Raw genomic sequence first — 24,877 nt, forward strand, 5'->3', positions numbered from 1 at the left:
TGGAGGTTCCCAGGCTAGGGGTCCAATCAGAGCTATCTATAGTTGCCAGCTTACGGCACAGCCACAGCAACACAGGATCTGAGCCACATCTGCGACCTACACCACAACTTGTGGCAACGCTGGATCTTAACCCCCTGAGTGAGGCCAGGGATTGAACCCACATCCTCATGGATACTAGTTGGGCTCATTTCCACTGAGCCATGACAAGAACCTCTTGTTTGGCTATTTTATAATTTGCAAGGTTGCAAGGAAGTCTCAGTAGTAACTATGATAACTTTACCTTGATCCAGATCCATCAAAAACTCAACAGTGGACTAAGAACAGAGTTCAGTATTTGTATTCATTTAACATCCTAATCCTTTCTGATTCACTCAGCTTTCTGGGAGTAGGAAATATTAGTCTTTTGAGCTCTGAGCTATTTTACACCCTCGAGAGCCCAGGACTTTTATTTTTAGAGCACCATCTTTGTACCATACCTAACATTAAAATATATCTCATATGCTAGAGTTCCCTTCGTGGCTCAGTGGTTAACAAATCTGACTAGGAACCATGAGGTTGTGGGTTCGATCCCTGGCCTCGCTCAGTGGGTTAAGGATCGGGCTTTGCTGTGAGCTATGGTGTAGGTCTCAGATGCGGCTCGGATCCCACGTTGATGTGTCTATGGTGTAGGTGGCAGCAACAGCTCTGATTAGATTCCTAGCCTGGGAAACTCCATATGCGGTGGGTGCAGCCCTAGAAAAGACAAAATACATATATGTTTGTTTATCTCATATCCACCAATATTTTTCTTTTTTTTTGTCCATCCCCATAGCATACGGAAGTCTCCAGGCTAGGGACAGAATCCCACTGCAGCAACTCAGTGAGAACTCCAACAATCTTTTTTTTACTTTGAGAAAAAAAAAAAAAACTTGAAAAGTATTTTTTAGGTTTTACTTTCAAAATTATTTGTTATTATGATCTCTCAACCATCATGTATATTCTTGAAAATTTCTTGAAGTGAGAAAAACTAACTTAAATTTATTTATAAAGATGTGAAAAAGTTTATTAATAAGAATAACAGCAGTTTCCATCATGGCTCAGCAGTAATGAACCCGATTAGTATCCATGAAGACTCCGGTTCAATCCCTGGCCTCACTCAGTGGATTAAGGATCCAACAGCAACCGCTAGCCTGGGAACTTCCATATGGCAAGGGTGCAGCCTTAAAAAGACCAAAAAAAAAAAAAAGTATAACAAGGAGTGGAGTTGACACGATAATCATGATAATGTTCTTGGCATTTAATTAAAAATTGATTAATTTTGATTTTGTGTTTTTCTTTTCATATTTTGAATCCTTTCTTTTCTTCCCCTTCTCCCTCTCTTCCTCCTCCTTCCTTTTTCAGAATCCTCAGACCTTTTAAAAAGCTCTCAGATCTTTTTTTTTTTTTTTGTCTTTCTGCCTTTTTCTAGGGATGCACCCGCAGCATATGGAAGTTCCCAGGCTAGGGGTCTAATCAGAGCTGTAGCCGCCGGCCTACCCCGCAGCCACACCAACTTGGTATCCGAGCTGCATCTGCAACCTACACCATGGCTCACGGCAATGCCGGATCTTTAACCACCGAGCAAAGCTAGGGATCGAACCTGCAACCTCATGGTTCCTAGTCAGATTCGTTAACTACTGAGCCATGACGGGAACTTTAAAAGCTCTCAAGTACCACATTATCTAATGAATACAATTGTACAGCCAGCTCCTTTAATTAACTTCTTATATGGGTAGACTTTATACAACTCGTAACACTAGGTATTAAGGGGACCATATGGAATTGCTGGGTTTTGTTTTTTGTTTTGTTTTCATTTTTTGGTAAACTATGACTGAATAAAGGTAATTTCACATTACTGAATCTAATAGTTTTTGGTTACAAATACAATACATTTTCCTCCTTGGACACATAGAGTTAAACCAGAGAGCTAAGACTTAAAAAGCAGAGTGCTGTGCTTGTGGTGGGTGTTTGTACTTTCAGAACGAAGGCATGCACGTATCTACAAATGACCGAACATGACACAAGTATGTAAACAGGAGTGAAATTGCATGGTACAGACTTGTGGTGATGGACCTGGCAGAACGTATTCGTCATACAAAGACCTTTGGCAATGACTTTAAGGTCTTTTTAACCAACACTTTCTTTTTAATTTAATTTTGTTTTGTTAGCAAGAGATTGGCATTGCCTGTGGGAGAAAGCAGTCTTGGCATATTTGACTGCTGACTCTCCTCATTATGTAATAAAAAACTGGAAACCATAGGAGTTCAAGGAAGAGAAGAAGCTCTGTGGATCTGAGAGAGGAGACTTCAGAGGTTGGGGGGATTTTCATGAAGCATGTTGCTTTTCATTCGGCAGCAAGGACTACCTCTAGACAGTCCTGGAGTCCTGGTGTTTTTCTTCCCATGTGATCCCAGGGAAACCAACAGCTCAGTGTTTTGTTTTGTTTTTTTTTTTTTTGGTGGGGGGCTGGCAATCCTAGAGAAGACCAAGGATTAGCAAATCTTAAAGATTAACAGGATTTCAACTTTGAGTCAATACACTCATTCATTTATTCATCCTCTTATCCTATTGTACCATGATGGGCCAGACACTTCGTAGGTGCTGGGAAAAGAATGAGGTTTAATGCACATTAAGTTCCCTGATGGCTCATCAGGTTAAGGATCCAGAGTTGTTACCGCTGTGGCTTGAGTCACAGCTGTGGTGAGGGTTCAGTCCCTGGCCTGAGAAATTTTGCATGCAGCTCATCAAATAAAGAATTAAGATATAAGACATATTTCCAAAGGAGAGGGGTTGTTCATCTTGTGCCCAGAGAGTAAATGTCATTAGTGCCAGAAGAACAGAGGGAATCGAACTCAGGGAGTGTAGATAGAGAACTGATTCCTGGAGATGCTGGAGGAGATTTCATCAAAGAAGTGATAAATGGCCTGGGTCCAGAATGGAGGTTTTAAACCCCAGCCATAGATTAGAATAACTAGAGAATTAAAAAAAGAAAAAAGAAAGAAGAAGAAGAAAAAGAACCATGTCCAGGCAACATCCACCACAAAGGTGTTGGTGTAACTGACTTAGGATGGATATCTGTTTTGCTACGTTTCTGTTTTTGCCCTTTTAAAAAAGCTCACCAGGGAGTTCCCATGGTGACTCAGCAGTTAATGAACCCAATCAGTATCCACAAGGACTCGGGTTCAATCCCTGGCCTTGCTCAGTGGGCTAAGGATCCAGCGTTGCCATGAGCTGTGGTGTTATGTCACAGATATGGCTCGGATCTGGCATTGCTGTGGCTCTGGCCTAGGCCGACAGCTGCAGCTCTGATTGGACCCCTAGCCTGGGAACCTCCATATGCTGTGGGTGGTGCCCTTAAAAGCAAAAAAAAAAAAAAAAAAAAAAAAAAAAAAGAAAGAAAGAAAGAAAAAGAGAAAGATGGTATCTTAAGGTATTCAATCTCAGGATTGGGGATCGCTGTTTGAGTGGAAAGCTGGAGCTGAACATTCATTCTTCACAGATTTAGATGGCTGGAAGCGATTCCTCAAGGGAAAGACTCAGCAGGAAAGGTTTCACTGTGGTCTCATGTCTCAGCAAGGAATCCATGGACCTTCCCTGGTCAGGTGTGAAAGGTCAACCTGAAGGTCCCTCGTTCCCAAAAATGACCTTGATTTTCATTATTCACAATCCCAAAATATAGAACTTAAACCAAGAAATTTACATAAAGACTGGTGCAAATGCATGAAAACAACAGGGCCTCCCAAGAAGAGAACTAACCCTAACGTAGCGTATACTCTCACTACTTGGAATAGACAGGGTTCTCACAGAAAACTATTTTCACTGAAGGCTAGGCCTGTTATAAAAAATTATGAAGTACTCAAGGAAGAAATTAATTATAGAGAGTAACTATAGAAACTATATACTATGGATCAATCTGAGAGACTTTTTTTTGTTGTTACTGGCCAGACTTGTGGCATGTGGAAATTCCTGGGCCAAGGATGGAACCCTCACCACAGCAGTGACCAGAGCCACAGCAGTGATAACACTGAATCCTTAACCTGCTGAACCACCCAGGAGCTCTGAGAGGAACTTTTTTTTTTTTGCCTTTTAGGGCCACACCTGCAGTATATGGAGGTTCCCAGGCTAAGGGTCAAATCGGAGCTGTAGCTGCCAGCCTACACCACAGCCACAGCAAAGCCAGATCTGAGCCGAGTCTGCAAACTACCCCTCATCTCACAGCAATGCCAGATCTTTAACCCACTGAGCAAGGCTGGGGATTGCCTTGTCTTCATGGATACTAGTCAGGTTTGTTATCACTGAGCCATGACAGGAACTCCTGAGAGAAATTTATATGTGAATATGTTTTACATGTTCAAAGAGATAAAAATAGGAAAAAAAAATCCAGAAGGTTAGGGAGGAAAAAGAATAGACTTGAAAAAAAAAAAGAAATTAAATTTATTTACAATTTAATTATACTTTTTTCATAATTAAAATATTTTTTTTGGCCACACCCATAACATGTGGAAGTTCCAGGGCAAGGGATTGAACCCATACCACAGTATTGACCTAGCTACTGCAGTGACAGTGCCAGATCTTTAACCCAGTGCACCACAAGGGAACTCCAATTAAAACAATTTTTTAAAAATCCTCAAAAGATTGGCTAAAAGGTATAGATTATATGTAGCTGGGAAAAAACAAAAACAAAAACAGGTGTTCCCTTTGTAGCTCAGCGGTAAATGAATCTGACTAGGAACAATGAGGGTGCAGGTTCAATCCTTGGCCTCACTCAGTGGGTTAAGGATCCAACATTGCCATGAGCTGTGGTGTAGGTCAAAGACGTGGCTTGGATCTGGCGTTGCTGTGGCTGTGGATTTGACCCCTAGCCTGGGAACTTTCATATGCGGAGAGTGCAGCCCTAAAAGCAAAACAAAGCAAAACAAAAACTGGAAAAATAGAAGACAGGGCTAAAGAAATCAGAGAAAGCTACAGAATATTCCACATAGAGAAAAATAGGTAGAAAACGGAGGTACTAAGTATGGATTTTTGGAGACTACAAAAATGCTTTTTGGAACACAGAACATTGGATTGACTTTTTTGTTTGTTTGTTTTTTTGGCAAAGCCTGCAGCATGCCGACATTCCAGGGCCAGAGATGGAAACTGCACTGCAACAGTAACAAAAGCCACTGCAGAGACAGGTTCTTATTCTGCTGAACCACCAATAACTCCTGGATTGACATTTTAGATACATGGGAGACAGAGTTAGTATGTAGGATAAACCAATTATCTTAAAATTTAAGGCAAATCTACATGTATATCATCACTGTACATATAGATTTCTAAGTGTGTTTGCTAAGAAGGGCAAAAGATATTCTTGTAATATTAAAAATTTTATAGCAATAATTGAAAGTATGGTTGAATGATAGACTTGAGGCTGTGAATCTTTGAGGAAACTATATAATTGCTTCTGACGTTTTCTTTTAGTAAACTGCTTATTCAATCAAAGATGTAAGCTATGATTTTCACAGGAGTTAATCTAACTAGCTAATCTTGTGATAATTAACAGTTGAGTTAAATCTTACTTACCTATCAGCATTCTTATTACTTCTAACAGAAAGAAAGACTAAGCAGATCCTCTTAGTGTTAGAAACACAGCTAAAGTCATTCCTCTTTGGAAAAAAGTAAAATAATATGATTTCTTTTTCTTTCTTTCATTTCTTTTCTTTCTTTCTTTTTTTTTCTTTTTTTCAAATAGTGACAGTTGGTAACTAGACTTATCATGGAATTCATTCTGAAATGTATAGAAATATCAAATCACTATATTGTGTTACAGGAACTAAGATAGTGTTGTAGGTCAATTATACTTCAAAAACAAACAGACTCATGGAAAAAGAGATCAGATTTGTGGCTACCAAAGGCAGGAGGTAGGAGGAGGAGGAATTGGTTGATGGCAGTCAAATGGTAAAACTTCTATTATAAGATAAATAAGTACTAGGGATACAATGCACAACATGAACAATATAATTAACACTGCTCTGTTATATGTGAAAGCTGTTAAGAGATTAAATCCTAAGCATTCTCATCACAAGGAAAACAATTTTTTTTTCTATTTCTTTCGTTTGGTATTGATAGATGAGATGATAGATATTCACTAAACTTATTGTGGTAATATAATCATTTTACGATGTATGAAAGTCAGTCATCTTCTTGTATACTTAAATGTACAACTTAAACCCAGTACTGGATGTCAATTTAGTATCAGTAAAACTGGAAGAATAAAAAAAAGAAAGTGACCACAGCTGAGTAGTATGGGACAGAGGAATGGATCTGGGTTTTTTTTGAGGGGAGGTGATGTGGTACAAAGTATTTGTATTGTATCTGTGATTGTTTTCCTTTCTTTTTTTTTTTTTTTTTGGCCGGGACTGCAGCACATGGACGTTCCCAGGCCAGGGACCAAACCTGACAATAGCAGCAACCTGAGGTGTTGCAGTGACAATGCTGGATCCTTAACCTGCTTCATCATCAGGGAACTCCCTGTGATTGTTTTCTTGTAAAGGGGTTCTGAAGTATTTATGCCAATGTATATACACATATCCACATATAGTATACTATATATACATATATAAAGTATATATGATTTTTTTGGGGGGGGGCCATGCCTGCAGCCTGTGGAAGTTCCTGTGACAGGGATCAAACCTATACCACAGCAGCTTGGATTCTGGATCCTTATTCCACTGTGCCACAAGAGAATTCCATGATATATATGTGTTTAACATTCGCTAATTCTGGATGGTGAGTACTTGGATGCTTGCTATATTTCTGAAAATTTTTCCTTTATATGAACTTTTTTATAATTAAAAAGCAACACAGTCATTACAATTTATTATTTGTTTATAGTTCTATTGAGATATAGAGGTAGAAGATGTTAAAACTGCACGCTAAATGATATATAAAGGCTAATTTGCCCATTTCCACTATTCATTCCATTTTCATCCTCTGTTTATGTGGATAACCTAGAAAGTTTAGGGCAAATTACTTCAAGAGATAGCTTTCAAGTTAACACCTAAATGTATATTTATGTCCTTAATAATATCAAAGAAGTTGTTCTCACCTTCAGAGATTTTCTATTTTGGGATTTCACAAGCAATTCCCTGAAATTTGTTTGGGCAGGAACACAAACACTGTCCATCCAGCAGAATCACTGTCCCTCCATTCTGGCACAGTTGGCATTTTCTTACATTGAATTCATTGATGTAGTCTTCAATGGCTCTTTCCAAATTTTGTCTCTTTAGATGTGCATCATTTAGTTTCACTGGAATCAGATCATATATCGGAGACAGCTGCAAGAGAGCAGAACATTAAATCTTTTTCTGTGGACGGACCTTGTGCAATATTTTTTCTAAATTATTTATTCGTTGATTTGTTGATTCATTGATTCGACAAAGGCTTATTGGTTTCTGTTGTGGTTCAATGGTAACAAACCCAAGTAGTACCCATAAGGATGCAGGTTCAATCCCTGGCCTTGCTCAGTGGGTTAAGAATCTGGTGTTGCCATGAACTGTGGTGTAGGCCGGCAGCTGCAGCTCTGATTTGATCCCTAGCCTGGGAACCTCCATATGGCTCAGGTGTGACCCTAAAAAGCAAAAAAAAGGAAATAAAAAAACCCCACAAAAAAACCCACAGCTTACTGAATGATTATTATTCCCAGATATAATGTTAGCCTTTTTTTTTTTTTTTTTCCTTTTTAGTGCCACACTTGAGGCATATGGAGGTTCCCAGGCTAGGGACCGAATCAGAGCTGCAGCTGCAGGCCTATGCCACATCCACAGCAACATGGGATCCAAGCTGCCTCTGTGGCTTATGCTGCAGCTTGTGGCAACAGGGGATCCTTAACCCACTAATGGAGGCCAGGGATCAAACCTGCATCCTCATGGATACTAGCTGGGTTCTTAACCCACTGAACCACAACAGGAACTCTGATGTTAACTTTTAAGACTAAATCCCTGGGATCAAAACTAGTCATGATCTCTGTAAAATCATGGCGATTCCATTATAGAGGTAAGGAGACTGATTCTAAATAATCATATGGATGCATGTAAAATGGAATCTGTGATAGGCGCTATAAAGTACAGGTATATGTGTTTTAAAAATGAACAAACAGGGATTTAAACTTTCAGCAGGATGATTTATTGACAGACATTTATTGTGAATAGTTTTTGCTGCCTTCTTCTCGCCTCCTCTCTTCCAGAAGGTAGGCAGGTGCTTCCGATCTCTTGTCTAAGAGGAGGTTGGTGTCGAAGGCCAATTCAGAAAGCCCCTTAAGGCAAAATCTTAGTTGACTTTGTTCTCTAAAGGCCTGAACTCATCGAGAAATTTTTGCTGGGAGAAGGAGCGTGAGAAATGCCAGCGAGGGAGGGCATTCCTCATGTCCAGGAAGGGGATAGACTTAGCACATGCCTTTTCACAGCAGGAAACCAGAACTAGATCTCTAGCAGCTGTTCTGGGAAGGAGCTAGACCTTTGCGGTGCCCCTAGGGAAGGTGGATATCAAGGAACAGGCTACGGTCTTGTCATTGACTCTGATGCACAATTTCAGCATGGAAGGCTTGGAACCACATGACTTCAAGCAAACTCGTAAGCTTGAATGATGAGATCATAAAGGTGGCCACAGCGGACTAAATACTTCCATGTATTATATCCTCATTTCCCAGACAGAAGCATCAGGACAAGCAAAACCCACCTTGAACCCCATCCAACAAATGAATGAAGGGTGAATTTTCCAGCAGCCTGGAGGGATGGGATCTCAATATCAAATTTAATTATACTTAAATTCATGAAGTATAATGATTTATCTTGTTTACTTAAATTCCTGGAGTAAGATACAGGGAAGTTTGGAAAAGCTTTCCCGAGAAAATGACTATTAAGTTGAGATCTAAGTGTGTTAAGATGGAAAGACGATTACTCATATAGAGCAGAATTCAAAAAATTCCTATAGTAATGTTTCCTATATAACACATATAGAAAATATAGTTATATTATACACACACCACATATAGAAGAATGTATTGTATGTCTATTGAATCAAATTTAATTATGTAACGATAAAGATCTGTTTGAATAAAGTGTAAGAAATTGAGACCCTTCAGTGGCACAGCAATTTGAAATAAGAGACTACAAAAATTTAGAAGAAAATTAGAATCTAAAGATTTAAGAAAGAAAGATTAGAAAATATACCATAAGTTCCTACAGAAGAGTGATGATAGATTAAATAATGTCAAGTGATCCTTTTTCTGAGGACAACAAGAAAAGCTGAACAAAGTAAAAATAAAATTTAAAAAATGTACAGAGAGTTCCCATCGTGGCTCAGCAGAAATGAATCTGATTAGTATCCATGAAGACACAGGTTTGATCCCTGACCTGGCTCAGCAGGTTAAGGATCCAGCGTTGGAGCCGTGGTATAGGTTGCAGACCAGGCTCAGATCCTGTGTTGCTGTGGCTATGGTGTAGACTGGCAACTACACTTCCAATTTGACCCCTAGCCTGGGAACCTCCATATCCTGCAGGTTAGGCCCTAAAAACATAAAAAAAAAAAAAAAACCCAAAATCTATGGCATTCTCTTGTGGCACAGTGGGTTAAGGATCCAGCATTCTTACTGCAGTGGCTGGGGTCAGGTTCAGTCCCTAGCCTGGGAACTTCCACATACCAAGCATGGGGTCAAAGAAAATTTTTAAAAAATCTGCTGGAGGGCCCTGGAGAACTAACAAGGTAACAAAAAGTAGGCTAAGACTTGGGGTGGGGAGGGGGTGGAAATTCGGTACTTTTGGGTCACCAGTTCCCTTGACACATTTCCTATATCCGGAAGATGTAGTCAAGGAGCTAAGAGGAAGAGCAGCATGTTACTGGAGGGAAAAGCGTTGGAATTCAGGTACGACAAAGATAAACAAGCTGTGTTTGGGGTTAGGACCCAAAGGACTACAGCCCTGGAACTAAGAGGTACCTGGAATTGAGGTAGCCCTGGCAAAGGCTGCAACCCAGTTTTAAAATAATCCTAAGTCATTAGTACTCCCAGAAGCTTTCCTGATACAAATATAGATTTCCTTTGGAAGAAAATAAAATCATCTAAGGCCTCAAGCTACTACTCTGGTAGCAATTTTTAAAGTATAATATCCAGCCCACAATAAAAGTAACGAGATATGAAGAGAATGAGCCAACATAAATGAGAACCAGTAGAAATGATGGAAACAAGGAACAGAGCTTGGACAATGCCAAGTTTTTTTTTTTTTTTTTTTTTCTTTTTAGGGCCGTACCTGAGGAATATGGAGGTTCCCAGCCTAGGGGTCCAATCAGAGCTGCAGCTGCTGGCCTACACAACAGCCATAGCAACGCCAGATCCAAGCCACATCTGTGACCTATGCCATAGCTCATGGCAACCCCAGATCCTTAACCCACTGAGCAAGACCAGGGATCGAACCCGAAACCTCATGGTTACTAGTTGGATTCGCTTCTGCTGCACCACAACGGGAACTCCGGGATGCCAAGATTTGCGTTATCAGACATAGACTTTAAAATAAATGGCTAGAATTTGGCACTTTCACTGCTGCAGCCTGGGTTCAATCCCTGGTCTGGGAACAGAGACCCCCACATCAAGCTGCTGCACACCTGGCCAAACAAAACAAAATGACCTTTAATGTAGTCTCATCTGCAAAATCCCTTTGGAGTTTCCTTGTGGTGCAGCAGGTTAAGAATCTGCCATTGTCACTGCAGCGGCCCAGGAACTTCCAAATGCCTTCGGTGTGGCCATAAAATAAAATAAAATAACTATGTGTACATAAACATAAAATAAGAGGCAAGATTAAAAATTATAGCAGAGAACTGGTCATTATGATTATGATTATTTGGCCGAGCCCATGGCTTGTGGAAATTCTGGGGCCACATATTGAACACTCACCACAGCTGTGACCAGAGCCACGGCAGTGACAATGCCAGATCCTTAACCCACTGGATAAGGGAAATCTTGAAAATTATTTTTAAAAATAGAAGATTTGAAAAAAGTAAAGAGAAATATTGGCACATGCTATTTTTTTTTCTTTAGTCTTTTTAGGCCCGAACCCACATCATATGGAAGTCACCAGACTAGGGGTCAAATCAGAGCTGTAGCCTTTGACCTACGCCAGAGCCACAGCAGAGCGGAATCTGAGACGTGTCTGCGACCTACACCACAGCTCATGGCAACACCGGATCCTTAACCCACTGGAGCGAGGTCAGGGATCGAACCCTCGTCCTCCTGGATACGAGTCAGTTCATTTACCACTGAGTCAGGACGGGAACTCCGGCACGTGCTATTATAATGCACAAATTAATGGACTGGTTAAATAGCAGATGTGATACAGCTGAAGCCAAGTTAACTAAATGAAATACAGTTGAGAAGAAGATATTGAAAATGAAGTATGAAGTCCACGGAACTGTTCCCTAGCACAGTCTTTTATGAATTAGCATGTAGGGTTCAGATTTCAACTATGACGTATTTATTTGGAGGAATGAAACCTCTTACCAATGTTTCCACATTGGCACAAACAACATAAGCATGTGGTGGAGTTATTTTGATTTTCAAGAAAAGAAGTTCATCTTGTTTTATCCTTCAAAAGAAAGTCAAGGCCAGATGATCTAAGATACAGGAATAGAGGGTCATGGAGAAAATACAATTTGGATGAAATGTATAAACAGTGTTTAAAGAGATAAAGAAGGAAGGACGTGCAATGGCAAACGGTTTCAGAGGAGCCTCGAACTCTGGAGTTGAGAAACCTACAAGAAGACAAAGAATAACTAAAATGTACTTTTGAAGTTTTCTTGAAGAACCACAGTTTTCTTCTGATGAACTTTGACATTCTGTTATGCAAGAAAACAGCTTAAAATTTTCTCCCTATACTCACTAACTCTCTTTCATTTTCAGTAGATATAATCTACCCTGCAACGTGCTAACCTTCAAATAGATTAACAATACAGTTTAATATGAAGTATTTTCAGGTTTCTTTTAGGGTTCCCAACTAATTAAACCATATGTACCAAAAATAGTTTGTTGAAAGGAGCAGTATTTTAAAAATCTCTGTACAAGAGAGAGGAATGATTTTCACTATATCATTACAACTGTAGGGACCAAAACATAGAACACTGGTACCACAGCTCTTTAAAAAAATTGCTCCTCTTTAACATCTGATGCACTCTTATGGGTGCACGGTATAACAAAATGGTAGCTAAATTAATTCCTTATTACTCAAAGTTGCTCTAGAAAGAGCTGAAGATAGTTTGATATGTGGGTGGATGGGAGTGGCTGAGAGCAACAAGAAAAGACTTGAGGGAGTTCCTGTAGTGGCGCAGTGGTTAATGAATCCAACTAGGAACCATGAGGTTGCGGGTTCGATCCCTGGCCTTGCTCAGTGGGTTAAGGATCCAGCGTTGCCATGAGCTGTGGTGTAGGTCGCAGACGCGGCTTGGATCCCGCATTAATGTGGCCCTGGCATAGGCTGGTGGTTACAGCTCCGATTCAACCCCTAGCCTGGGAACCTCCCATATGCCGTGGGAGCGGCCCAAGAAATGGCAAAAAAAGACAAAAAAAAAGAAAAAGAAAAAAGAAAAAAGAAAAGACTTGAGAATGAAGGGAAAGGGCAAGACAAAGGCAAAAGCAACACAAGTGCACAAAATTCATGCAGGAGGACCCATCCAGGGTCATGGATTTGATGATACTTCTAGCATGTTGAGTAAGACAACTGGATTTTAATGAGGACGTGCCTATAAGAAAAGCTGACCTGATTCCCAAGAGAAACAAAATTGTCCTTAAAACTGAAAATGAAGAGTAATGTCTCCCATGAGTTCTCATAAAGGGGACCTTGTATTATGTAACATCTTTTCAGCCAATAAAACAAGCATAACTTTGTCCTTTATAATGCCAAAACAAAACTGTACAGGAAGCCAATCTGCTCCATGCTAGTTACAGCAATCTCTACTTCTATTACTCTAGAGGAAATCATAAACTTCCTATCTCTCAGGCAATCGTCAGTAAATGTCATTTCTCTCATCTGACATTTTTATAACTCGTTTGTAGTGGAAAGCCTAGGAAACCAAATTCAGCTATTCTCTTGCGGTAAAATGTAGAGCCATTTGTCTTCCCATGTAGGCAAGCTGGAAGTCGAATTAATATACTTTCAGGAAAGTTGAAGATTATGACAAAGTCCACGCTGAAAGAGAGGTCCAGCCTATTTCCTCTGCATATGGAGAAAGGCTGAAGGAAAATTCTTAGATTGGGCCAAGACATTCCTCAGGAAGTGATCTGGGGTCTGCTGAAGCACATAAACTAAAGGATAGTCAAAGCCATAAGATTCAAGTATGGAAAATAAATCTCAGTAAAACCAAGTGTCTTATTTAGAAAAATCTCAGTAATGAAAAATTATATATTTTTGGTCCTTTTAGGGCCACATCCGTGGCATATGGAGGTTCCCAGGCTAGAGGTCGAATCAGAGCTACAGCTGCTGGTCTACACCACAGCCACAGCAATGCCAGATCTGAGCCACGTTTGCAACCTACACCCACAGCTCATGGCAATGCTGGATCCTTAATCCACTGAGCAAGGCCAGGGATTGAACCTTTGTCCTCATGGGTAGCAGTCAGATTTGTTTCTGTTGAGACACGATGGGAACTCCTCTGTAATATATTTAAACAGACTTTAATTTCAAGTAATGCAACTTTGTGTTTCTTCTAAGACAAAACGTTTGCAACATAAATACCTAGATAATTGATTTAAATTGCTAGAGAGAATGAAATATAAACCAGTTAGTGTGAATGGGGAGAGGCTTTATCAATTCTTTACGTAATTAAATAGGAGGGCCAACTATTTTAATATTAAGATCACCCCCACTGTGCGAACACGTCATACACAGACAATAGAATTCTTCAACTTATCAAAGGAAGAATTAGTGATTACATATTGTCTAACTCACTCACTTAAATGCCAATTAACCAAAGGACACCTGAACTTATGAGAACAAACTAACTTGGAATCTATTTCAAGGTCAAATTAAGGTATATCTCACATCTCTTTAGAAATTTAAAAGCCCCACAAAGTCAGTAAAAACAACAATATTTTGCTGTTTTCTGAACCTCTACAAGAAGATAAATTTAAAAAGTATTTCATGCCCTTATCATCACTGCTGCCATTTTCTTACGTAGAACATTGACATGAAAAGTCTAGGTTTCCAATTCTTGAAGGATGAAACTTACAAATATTTTAGATGGACTGCCTACTCCTCTAAATGGGTCAATAACTGCCCTTAAAAATAGGATAAAGTCTATTTTGCATGCAGCCAGAAGGACTGTCCCAATAGGGTTGATGAAAGTCTTTCATGGTTCTAGTAAATCTAGTAGTAAATCTTCAGCAGGTACTTTGTTTACTTGAAATTTTAAAAATCAGCTCTAGAGTATGATAGACTATTATTAAGACCTCCTCAGAGAACAATCTTGGATCAGTACAAGGATAGGTGAACTTCCTTTGTAGAGGTGAGAAAAAAAGCTACTTTAGGTATCTATCTGAATGTAAACATCCACCGAAATCAATTTTTTTAAGATCTTCTGACATAGATTTATTTCACTGAGTTCAAGATAATGAATTTAAATAATATTTACAGGGGTTCCCGTCGTGGCACAGTGGTTAACGAATCTGATTAGGAACCATGAGGTTGTGGGTTCGATCCCTGGCCTTGCTCAGTGGGTTAATGATCGGGTGTTGCTGTGAGCTGTGGTGTAGGTCGCAGATGCGGCTCGGATTTGGTGTTGCTGTGGCTCTGGTGTAGGCGGGTGGCTACAGCTCTGATTTGACCCCCTAGCCTGGGAACCTCCATATGCCATGGGGGCGGCCCAAGAAATGGCAAAAAGACAAAATAAATAAATAAATAAATAAAATAATAATAATATTTACAATAGCCAAACATGGAAAGAACCTAAATGTCCATCCACAGATGAATGGATTAAGAAGATGTGGTGTATATACACAATGGAATACTACTCAGACATAAAAAACAAAACAAAATAGGAGTTCCCATCCTGGCTCAGTGGTTAATGAATCCGAATAGGAACCATGAGGTTGCGGGTTCAATCCCTGGCCTCACTCATTGGGTTAGGGATCCAGCGTTGCCATGAGCTGTGGTGTAGGTCGCAGACACGGCTCGGATTTGGTGTTGCTGTGGCTGTGGCGTAGGCCGGCAGCTACAGCTCTGATTAGACCCCTAGCCTGGGAACCTCCATATACCATGGGAAGCAGCCCTAGAAAAGGCAAAAAGACAAAAAAAAAAAAAAAAAAAAAAAAAAAAAGTCATTTGCAGCAACATGGTTGAAACTAGAGACTCTCATACTAAGTGAAGTAAGTCAAAAAGAGAAAGACAAATACCATATGATATCACTTATAAATGGAATCTAATATATGGCACAAATAAACCTTTCAACAGAAAAGAAACTCATGGACTTGAGCAGACTCGTGGGTGCCAAGAGGAAGGGGGGGAGTGGGATGGACTGGGAATCTGGGGTTAGTAGCTGCAAACTATTGACATTGGAATGGATAAGCAATGACATTCTGCTGTATAGCACTGGGACCTATATCTAGTCACTTGTGATGGAGCATGATGGAGGATAATGTGAGAAAAAGAATGTATATATGTATGTGTGACTGGGTCACTTTGCTGTGCAATAGAAAATTGGTTACAGAACACTGTAAACCAGCTATAACAGAAAAAAATAAAAATCATTTAAAATTATTTAAACATAACAGAAGGGGTCTCTTCTGATTTTAATTTTATGTATATAGCCATGCTAATTTGGTCAGGTTTTTTCCTCTCTTTGTTCGAGTTTGGGACAAAATATTTGCTATGCTTGCTCAAAGCTATGCTTGGACATTTATCATTGGCTAGATTTACATAACCTAAAAGGAGAGTATGTTACAATTTTCTAGTTTCTGAGTTTCTCCCTCACATAAAAGAAGCAGTTTTGGTGGCTTTCCTCACTCTTTAAAGACAATAACAAAGAATGAAAGAACAAAATTCTCCAATAACTAGTCCTATCATAAATGTCAGCATGTTTATAACTCCAGTTAATCAAGCTGAAGTAGGAGGCAATCAAAGATAAATGAGACCTGAGGGAAAAAAACTGTGAAGCATACAGGGAAAATTGAAAGCTACAAAAGAAAGTAGGAAAAATACTTCCTGACAATATCAAGCACAAACCAAGCAGGGCAGTCAAACACATAACATTTTTCGTTATTCTGGGGAGAGAATGATGAGCCTATAATAACATTGGCATTTATATATTTATAATTATAATGCAGATTTTTTTCCCTTAAGTACCAGACTGTAAAGTCTCAAAAGGTTTATAAACTGAAGACTGCTGTAATAAAAAAGGATAGGGTTTCCTGACCATGAGAATTGCTCATCCTTGGTCTTATTTTCTGAGAACTTAAAAACCTCCCTTTCACAAAGGCCCTTAATAAATTTGATTCTCCTGTATTGAGAGTGGTAGTATGATGTCACCCGGAGGCCAGGGACCACTGGGGCAGATGGAAGGGAACTAGCAGTTTCTGGGCAACTATATGATGCCAATCTGTGCTATAGCCTCTATACAGGCAATCTTATCAAGTCCTCAGAGTAAACACGGAGCCCTAGAGAATTTACTGTTGCAGAAGTCAGAAAATATATGTCTAACAAACCCAGCCCAGGCTGGCCCAGTGCCTGCTCTGTGTCTCTCTTCTATGTCATGCTTCTTTCAGGGATGGGAGTGCATTTGAACGCTTATATTTCTTTCAGATGAACTTGACTGTTCCTCTGAACCACTAAGTTACGCTGATTAAGACAATAAAAAAAAATCTTCTATTTGAAAATAAACATTGCTTACTTTTTGATTTATGAGCACCGGAGCATCATTTAAGGAAGAGGCCCAGTTTACAAAGTCAGTCACGTTAATCATTTTGGCTCCTTTGAGAAGCTTCTCTTTCAGTTCAGTTGCGTATTTTCTGGTTCCTCCTCTTATGAATGAAATAACATCATCTATGAAGTCGTCATTCATGATGTTTTCTGAGAGGAGAGAGAAAATGTAAGTGAAGCATTTATAGTTCTGTAATATTAGTAAACATTTATTGAACCCCTTTCATAAGGTGTAATCTGGCACATAAATTGAATTTTACTTATAAATATTACTTATGTACTCTTCCTCACCCCAAATCTCCAAGGGTAATTTTTATTAGTAGTCAGTTATGGATTTCAATCATCCGTATTTTTTTTTTTTTTTTTTTGGCCACATCAGTGGCAGGTGGAAATTCCTGGGCCAGGAATTGAACCTGCATCACAGCAGTAGCCAGAGCCATAGCAATGACAATGCTGGACCCTTAACCCATTGAGTATTGAGCCACTAGGGAACTCCTCAACCATCTTTTTTTTTTTTTTTTTTTTTTTTTTTTGTCCTTCTGCCTTTTCTAGGGCTGTTCCCATGGCATATGGCGGTTCCCAGGCTAGGGGTCTAATTGGAGCTGTAGCCACCAGCCTACACTACAACCACAGCAATGTCAGATCTGAGTTGAGCCTGTTATCCACACCACAGCTCATGACAATGTCGGATCCTTAACCCACTGAGTGAGGCCAGGGATCAAACCCACGTCCTTATGGATACTAGTCAGACTCGTTAACCACTAAGCCACAACGGGAACTCCTCAACCATCTTTTTTTTTTCTTTTCTTTTTTTAGGGCCTCACTTGCAGCACACAGAAGCTCCCAGATTAGGGGTCAAATCAGAGCTGCAGTTGCTGACCTACACCACAGCCACAGCAATGCCAGATCCGAGCCGCATCTATAACCTACAAAAGGCAACACTCGATCCTTAACCCACTGAGCGAGGCTCCCGGGATTGAACCTGCATCCTCATGGATACTAGTCAGGTTCTTAATCCTCTGAGGCACAATGGGAAGTCCTCAATCATCTTTTTGTCTTTTTGTTTTTTAGGGCTGTACCCTTGGCATATGGACGTTCTCAGGCTAGGGGTCGAATTGGAGCTGTAGCGCCATATCTGCGGCCTAGAGTTCAAGGCAAAGCTGGATCCTTAACCCACTGAGCAAGGCCAGGGATTGAACCCACCTCCTCATGGATAGTAGTTGAGTTCATTACCACTGAGCTCCCCCCCCCTTTCTTTTTACCCTAGTAGGTTAGGTCATACTTACCAGTTTTACCGTCACCCCTCTTTAAGCAATTTTCTGAATCAATCTTTCCTTTGATTTCAACTCCAAAATTCAGAGATAAATCCAGATTAAACCCAAGGCATCTGTGTACATCCCGTAGTTCAATACCTGTTTAATATATTTAGTTAGAAATTATTAGATAATGTCTATCAACATCATAATGAAATTCCAATTTTGTTATTTCGTAAGAAATACACTTGCTTGGATTCCTAGACATTATTGCTGAACTCAAAGCAAGGTTATATCTGCCTTGCTTTGCCTTCATATTAGAATCTAGTGGTGGACTTCCCTGCTGTCCTAGGGGTTAAGGATTAGGCATTGTCACTGCTATAGCTTAGGTTTGATCCCTGGCCTGGGAATTTCTGCATGCCTTGGGTGCAGCCAAAAAAAAGAGTCTAATGGTCTTCTCTGACTTTGGTAGTCAACTTAATTGTAAAGGACATTTAAATTTACCCCAAGGGTGGTTGTAGTAAAGTCCTTTACCTCTAATACCATAGAAGGGAGACAACGTTTAACATGTATTGACTACTCATACACTCAGCTTTACTCTAAGCATTTTGTATGCATTGACTCATTTAATCCTCACATTGACCTTTTGAAGTAAGTATTATTACCCTCATTTTATTTTTATTTATTTATTTTTTGCCTTAGGGCTACACCTTCTGCATATGAAAGTTCCCAGGCTAGGGGTTGAATTGGAGCTGCAGCTGCTGGCCTATACCACAGCCCACCGCAACGCCAGATCCCTGACCCACTGATGGAGGCCAGGGATCAAACCCACATCCTCACGGGTACTAGTCAGGTTCATTGAGCCACAATGGGAATTCCTCTTTCACCTTTTAAATAACATTTCACTAAAAGCAGCACCACCAAATAATGTTACTTTTGCAATACAATTTTGTGCATTTCTCAGTAGTAGAGGTGAGTATGGCATGACCAAGTCATGTTGGTTTTTTTTTTTTTTTTTAATTTTGCCTTTTAGGGCCACACTTATGGCATATGGAAGTTCCCAGGATAGGGGTCGAATTGGAGTTGAAACTGCTGGCCTATACCACAGCCACAGCAACGTGGGATCAGAGCAGTGTCTTCCACCTACAGCACAGCTCACAGCAATACTGAATCCCCAACCCATTGAGCGAGGCCAGGGACAAAACTGAGTCCTCATGAATGCTAGTCAGATTCATTTCCACTGTGTCACAACGGGAACCCCCTCAGGTCATCTTGTTTGAGGTAGAAGTCAATTTGCTGTTTGACAGGGTTTTAGAGGACGAAAGTCAAGGAGAGAGTTCTCACAAAGAAGCAGGTTACGAAACACTATTGTAAAGCCTTTAACCACTGAAAGAGGTTAGCACTAGATAGAGTGATTGGGTAAAATGGCTTTAGAAGTTAGAGCTCTGTTTCTAGGTATACCTTTCTCAGTCATGGTAGCTTTATCCAGAACATATATTAGTTCATAGAGTCCTCCCAGAGACCCAGAGCTACTGTAGTGGGTTCCATAGGTTTCCAAAAATGCAAAATATTCTCCCTTTTCATAGGTACTTGGCAGATACTTTACATCATCCAAGAAAGTTTTTGTCAGCATGACATCCCGCTTTCTCATCACAAATCTTCCCAGGTGAATTACTCCTTTGACATGCAGGAATATTTTTTCCTTCATTGTGGAGCAGAAGAAAAGAAATATGAGTTTTATCACCATTATCGTGAATTCAAAAATCACAAAATTTAGAATTTTCATAGGCAATACACTTTTTTAGCAGTTTCTGCAAGATATCGCTAACTTAAAATACTCTCGATGCTGTTGATGAAGAACTGCTGAAACTGGAACTCTCACACACTGCTGGTGGAAAGAACTGTTTGGCAGCTTCTTCTCAAAGTAAATACACATCTACCCCACGGCCAGCAATTCTATTTCTACATAGTTACCTGAGATCAATAAAAAAGTAGTTCACAAAAAGACGTATAGATGACTTTAGTTAGAATAGCTTAAAATTGGAGTTCCCGTCATGGCGCAGTGGTTAACGAATCCGACTAGGAACCATGAGGTTGTGGGTCCGATCCCTGCCCTTGCTGAGTGGGTCAAGGTTCCGGCGTTGCCTTGAGCTGCGGTGTAGGTCGCAGACGCGGCTCGGATCCTGCGTTGCTGTGGCTCTGGCGTAGGCTGGCAGCTACAGCTCCGATTCGACCCCTAGCCCGGGAACCTCCATATGCCGCAGGAGCGGCCCAAGAAATGGCAAAAAGACAAAAAAAAAAGAATAGTTTAAAATTGAAAATGACAAATGTCCACCAACAGGGGAATTAAGGAATTTATATTCCCAATGAAGGAATACCAGTTAGCAATAAAATGGAACAAAATACTGATATAGGCAATAATATAAATAAATCTCAAGAATATTATACAGAGTGAAAAAGTCAGACACCAAGGAGTATATACTTACTATATGGTTCTATTTATATGAAGTGCTAGAACAAGTGAATTAAGCTATGGTCAGAAAAATCTGGTCAGTGGTTGCCTCTCAGGGGATAGGGGTTGGATGCAAAGGGCATGAGGGAGTTTCCTTGAGGTGATGGAAATGTTTTCATCTTGTTTGAGGAAATGAATACAACAGTCAAAACTCATGGAATTACATGCTTAAAATCTCTGCATTCTATTGTATGTAAATTACATCTAAGTTGATTTAAAAATATCAGTGATGGAAGGAAATGCAGATGTTATATATGAAGCCAAATTTTACACATGAACAAACTCTGATCTAAAGACATCGAATTATTGGCTCCAAATCACACAGATATTGGCAATCATATGTGGCAGAGATTGGTGCAAAGAATGTAGGTGTCAGGTCTCTTACTGTGTCCTCTCAATCTCTGATAACAGAGATGGGACAGACAATATTTTAAGAACGGCTCTCAAGACAAAATAAACACCTTAGCAGCTCCCAGGGCTGATGGCTTGAATCCCAAAAGAACACTGGAGCAGTGAAAAAGAACTATGTGATTTATGCCAAAGACGGTCCCAGCCAAAACTAAACTACAGTTGACACTCATGATTTTGTGGGTGGTTCTTTTGACGTTCTCCTGCTGTAGTTGTGGTTAGCACATGCTGATCCCATAGTTTAAAACATCTTATTTTTTTTCAAAGGTAAGTCTTGCTGTAAATGAACATCACACCAAGCTTTTTATGTTTTTGAAACTTGCTTGTTCACACCACATGACTTAACTTCAGGTGATAGTGGGTGATTCCGTATTTAACAGAAATCTTTAAGAAAAAAAAGCCTATGACTTTAAACACCATCCATATACCAACCATTTTCAAACTTAGAGCTTCAGCGCAGACTCTTTCCCAAATTCCAGGCTCGTAACACCAACTTCCTACTTGACATCTCCAATGGAAGGTCTGATAGACATCTTTTTTTTTTTTTTTTTTGCCATTTCTTGGGCCACTCCCGCGGCATATGGAGGTTCCCAGGCTAGGGGTCAAATTGGAGCTGTAGCCAGGCCTACGCCAGAGCCACAGCAACGCGGGATCCAAGCCGCGTCTGCAATCTACACCACAGCTCACGGCAACGCCGGATCCTTAACCCACTGAGCAAGGCCAGGGATCGAACCTGCAACCTCATGGTTCCCAGTCGGATTGGTTAACCACTGCGCCACGACGGGAACTCCCTGATAGGCATCTTAACCTTAATCTAACTAGCACTTGATTACTGGTCTTTTCCAAACCTGTTCTTCCTGAAGTTGTCTCGATTTTAGTTGTTAGCAACTTCATTTTTTTCAGTTTCTCAGACTAAAATCTTTGGAGTCATATTTGCCTCTATAACTGTCCTTTCTTAACAATCATCATCTCTCACCTGGATTATTATTATTATTATTATTTTTTGTCTTTTTGCCATTTCTTGGGCTGCTTCTGCGGCATATGGAGGTTCCCAGGCTAGGGGTCAAATCGGAGCTGTAGCCACCGGCCTACACCAGAGCCACAGCAACACAGGATCCGAGCTGCATCTGCAACCTACACCACAGCTCATGGCAACGCCGGATCCTTAACCCACTGAGCAAGGCCAGGGGTCAAACCTGCAACCTCATAGTTCCTAGTCGGATTCGTTAACCACTGAGCCAAACGGGAACTCCTCACCTGGATTCTTGCAATAGCTCTTAACAAACCTTGTTTTTGCTGTTAGCATTCATCACTTATTCTCAACAATACGGAGAGCAATCTGATGTTAGAATATATCAACCTTCTACTCAAAGCATTCCAGTGGTCACTCATGTCACTCATTGGAAAACAAAACTCTCAGAATAGGCTGCAAGGTCCTTTACAATTTGATTTAAGGTAACATCTCTAAACTTTTCTTTTTCTGGTTCACTTTGGCCCAATGGTCAGGTATGTTCCCATCTTAAGGGCTTGTCTTTTTTTGTTTTTGTTTTTTTCTTTTTAAGGCTGCACCTGGGGCATTTGGAAGTTCCCAAGGTAGGGGTCAAATCAGAGCTGCAGCTGTAGGCCGACACCACAGGCACAGCAATGGGGGATCTGAGCCACATCTGCAACCCACACCACGGCTCACGGCAATGCAGTTCCCGACCCACTGAGTGAAGTCAGGGATTGAACCTGCATCCTCATGGGTATTAGTTGGGGTCTTTACCCGCCCAACCACAATGGGAACTCCAGGACTTGTCTTTAATAGATCCTTCTGCCAGATATATCATTCCAAATATAACTATTGAACTATTTCCTCTCCTTCAAATCTTTACTCAGATCTCATCTCCTCAATGAAGCCTACCCTAAGTTTCTTTTTTAATACTGCCATTGGCCCAAGACTCCTGATTGCTCTTAACTACTCTACTTTTCATTTTATTCCATAGCACTTATCATTTTCTAAACACTATATAGCTTCTTTGTTTGCTATATTTTAATTTTTTTTTTGGTCTGTCTCATCCTGCTGAACTTGCAGCTCCATGTGGACAGGAATCTTTGTTAGTTTGGTCCACAAACATATTCTAAGCACCTGGAACAGTGCCTGGCCACCTAGTAAGTCCACAATTAAATATTTGTTGAACAAACTTAAAGGATTTAAAGAATTTTCCAACTGCACATTTGGGTGAGTGTGTATGTGAATATAGAGGCAATGTACAGACTCATAAAAAAAACTATACAATTAGGCATAATTTAAGTACGAAGGATGAAGGATTACTTTTAAAGTGGAAGAAGGTATCTAAATAGGTGACTGTGATATCAAAAAAGGGAGAATAAGCATTTCACCAGCATCATACTGACTACAGAAAGTATATTCTATATTTATCCAAAGGTGACAAAACAAACTTCTAAATCTGGCTTAAATACTAAAAAAAAAACAAAACACATTTTCAAAGTGTCAAATTAAAGGTATGCTTGCAAAGTAAGCTGACCAGTTTCATAAGCAATTGTACAAATGTCATGGTATCATGATTTTAGAAACACACTTTGCAATAACTCATCATTCTAAGACATTGCAATGAATTACCCAAATTCCTTAGTATGGTTTTTCATTGTAATTCTGAAGAGAGAATAAAGTGAGTAGTCTATTACACCGCAATCTCAATCACAAAGTAAGCTCTGAATTCTTAACCTGCTTGCTCTGTTAACAACCACCAAACATCTCACCCCCTTACTGAAGGGCTTTTTCTCCAGCTAGCATTCTAGCCACATGTTAGAGAATTTGTTGAATATTATTTATTTATTTTCCTCTTTCTTGTGAGCTCTAGCTGTTCTAAATAATTATACTTAAAAGGGGAGGTTTGGAGATCCTGTCGTGGCTCAGTGGAAATGAATATGACTAGTATCCAAGAGGATGCAGGTTCCATCCCTGGCCTTGCTCGGTGGGTTAAGGATCCAGCGTTGCCATGAGCTGTGGTGTAGGTCGCAGACACAGTTTGGATCTGGCATTGCTGTGGCTGTGGCATAGGCCAGCAGCCGCAGCTCCGATTCTACCCCTAGCTTTGGGAAGCTCCATATGCCACAGGATCAGCCCTAAAAAGACAAAAAAAGCCAGGGGGAGGTTTGGTTAGTCTGGGAAATATCCCTTTATATTCTCCATATTAAGCGTTTGCTCTTACCTTCTTAGAAGAATATGACAACAACAGTTTGTAGGTTTCCGTTTTGGAATATGTAAATCGGAAGTGAGCCTTGTTATTCATAGGATTTGAGTTTTCTTCGTTGGCAAGTTCTACATTTTTACTTTTCAGCTGTTCAATTGCTTCGGTAGGTGTGAATTTTATAGTTAAATCTGCATTAAAATTTGATTTCTTCTCTTCGATGATAGTTTTGAGTACTTGAATCTGTCTTTCATGATATTCAGTTCTGAAATTTTTGTCAACTTTGGTCTAAAAGGGAATAACGAAGTATTCTTGAAAACAATATACAAAAAATCCCACCAAAAATAAACAGGAAAAGACAAAGTCAGGCAATTACTTGAAAGGCAGTAGAGCAAAGAAGACTGAAGGCATTAAGTGAGACTGCTAGAGTTCAAATACAGATTCACTGACTTTGAGGGCTACGTGATAACCTCTCTGAGCCTGGTCTGATTCCTAGTCTGTAAACTAGGGATTCTCCCCACACCTGTGAAACTGAGCAGGACCCCATGGGGCTCCGGGGCA

The 24,877-nt window shown here is 40.1% G+C and overlaps 1 protein-coding gene across 1 annotated transcript in view; it reads right to left on the reverse strand.

Moving 5' to 3' along the window:
• The window catches only part of C9 (complement C9), a 54,622-nt gene continuing 31,455 nt past the window's right edge, over nt 1,711–24,877 (reverse strand). The window contains 7 exon segments of the mRNA NM_001097448.1: nt 1,711–2,493; nt 7,106–7,223; nt 7,226–7,334; nt 16,921–17,099; nt 18,236–18,361; nt 19,664–19,904; nt 24,338–24,604. Of these exon segments, the coding sequence (NP_001090917.1) occupies nt 7,132–7,223; nt 7,226–7,334; nt 16,921–17,099; nt 18,236–18,361; nt 19,664–19,904; nt 24,338–24,604 (1,014 nt within the window). The 3' untranslated portion in view covers nt 1,711–2,493; nt 7,106–7,131.

Source organism: Sus scrofa, chromosome 16 (genome assembly GCF_000003025.6).
Source record: "Sus scrofa isolate TJ Tabasco breed Duroc chromosome 16, Sscrofa11.1, whole genome shotgun sequence".
NCBI lineage: Eukaryota > Metazoa > Chordata > Mammalia > Artiodactyla > Suidae > Sus > Sus scrofa.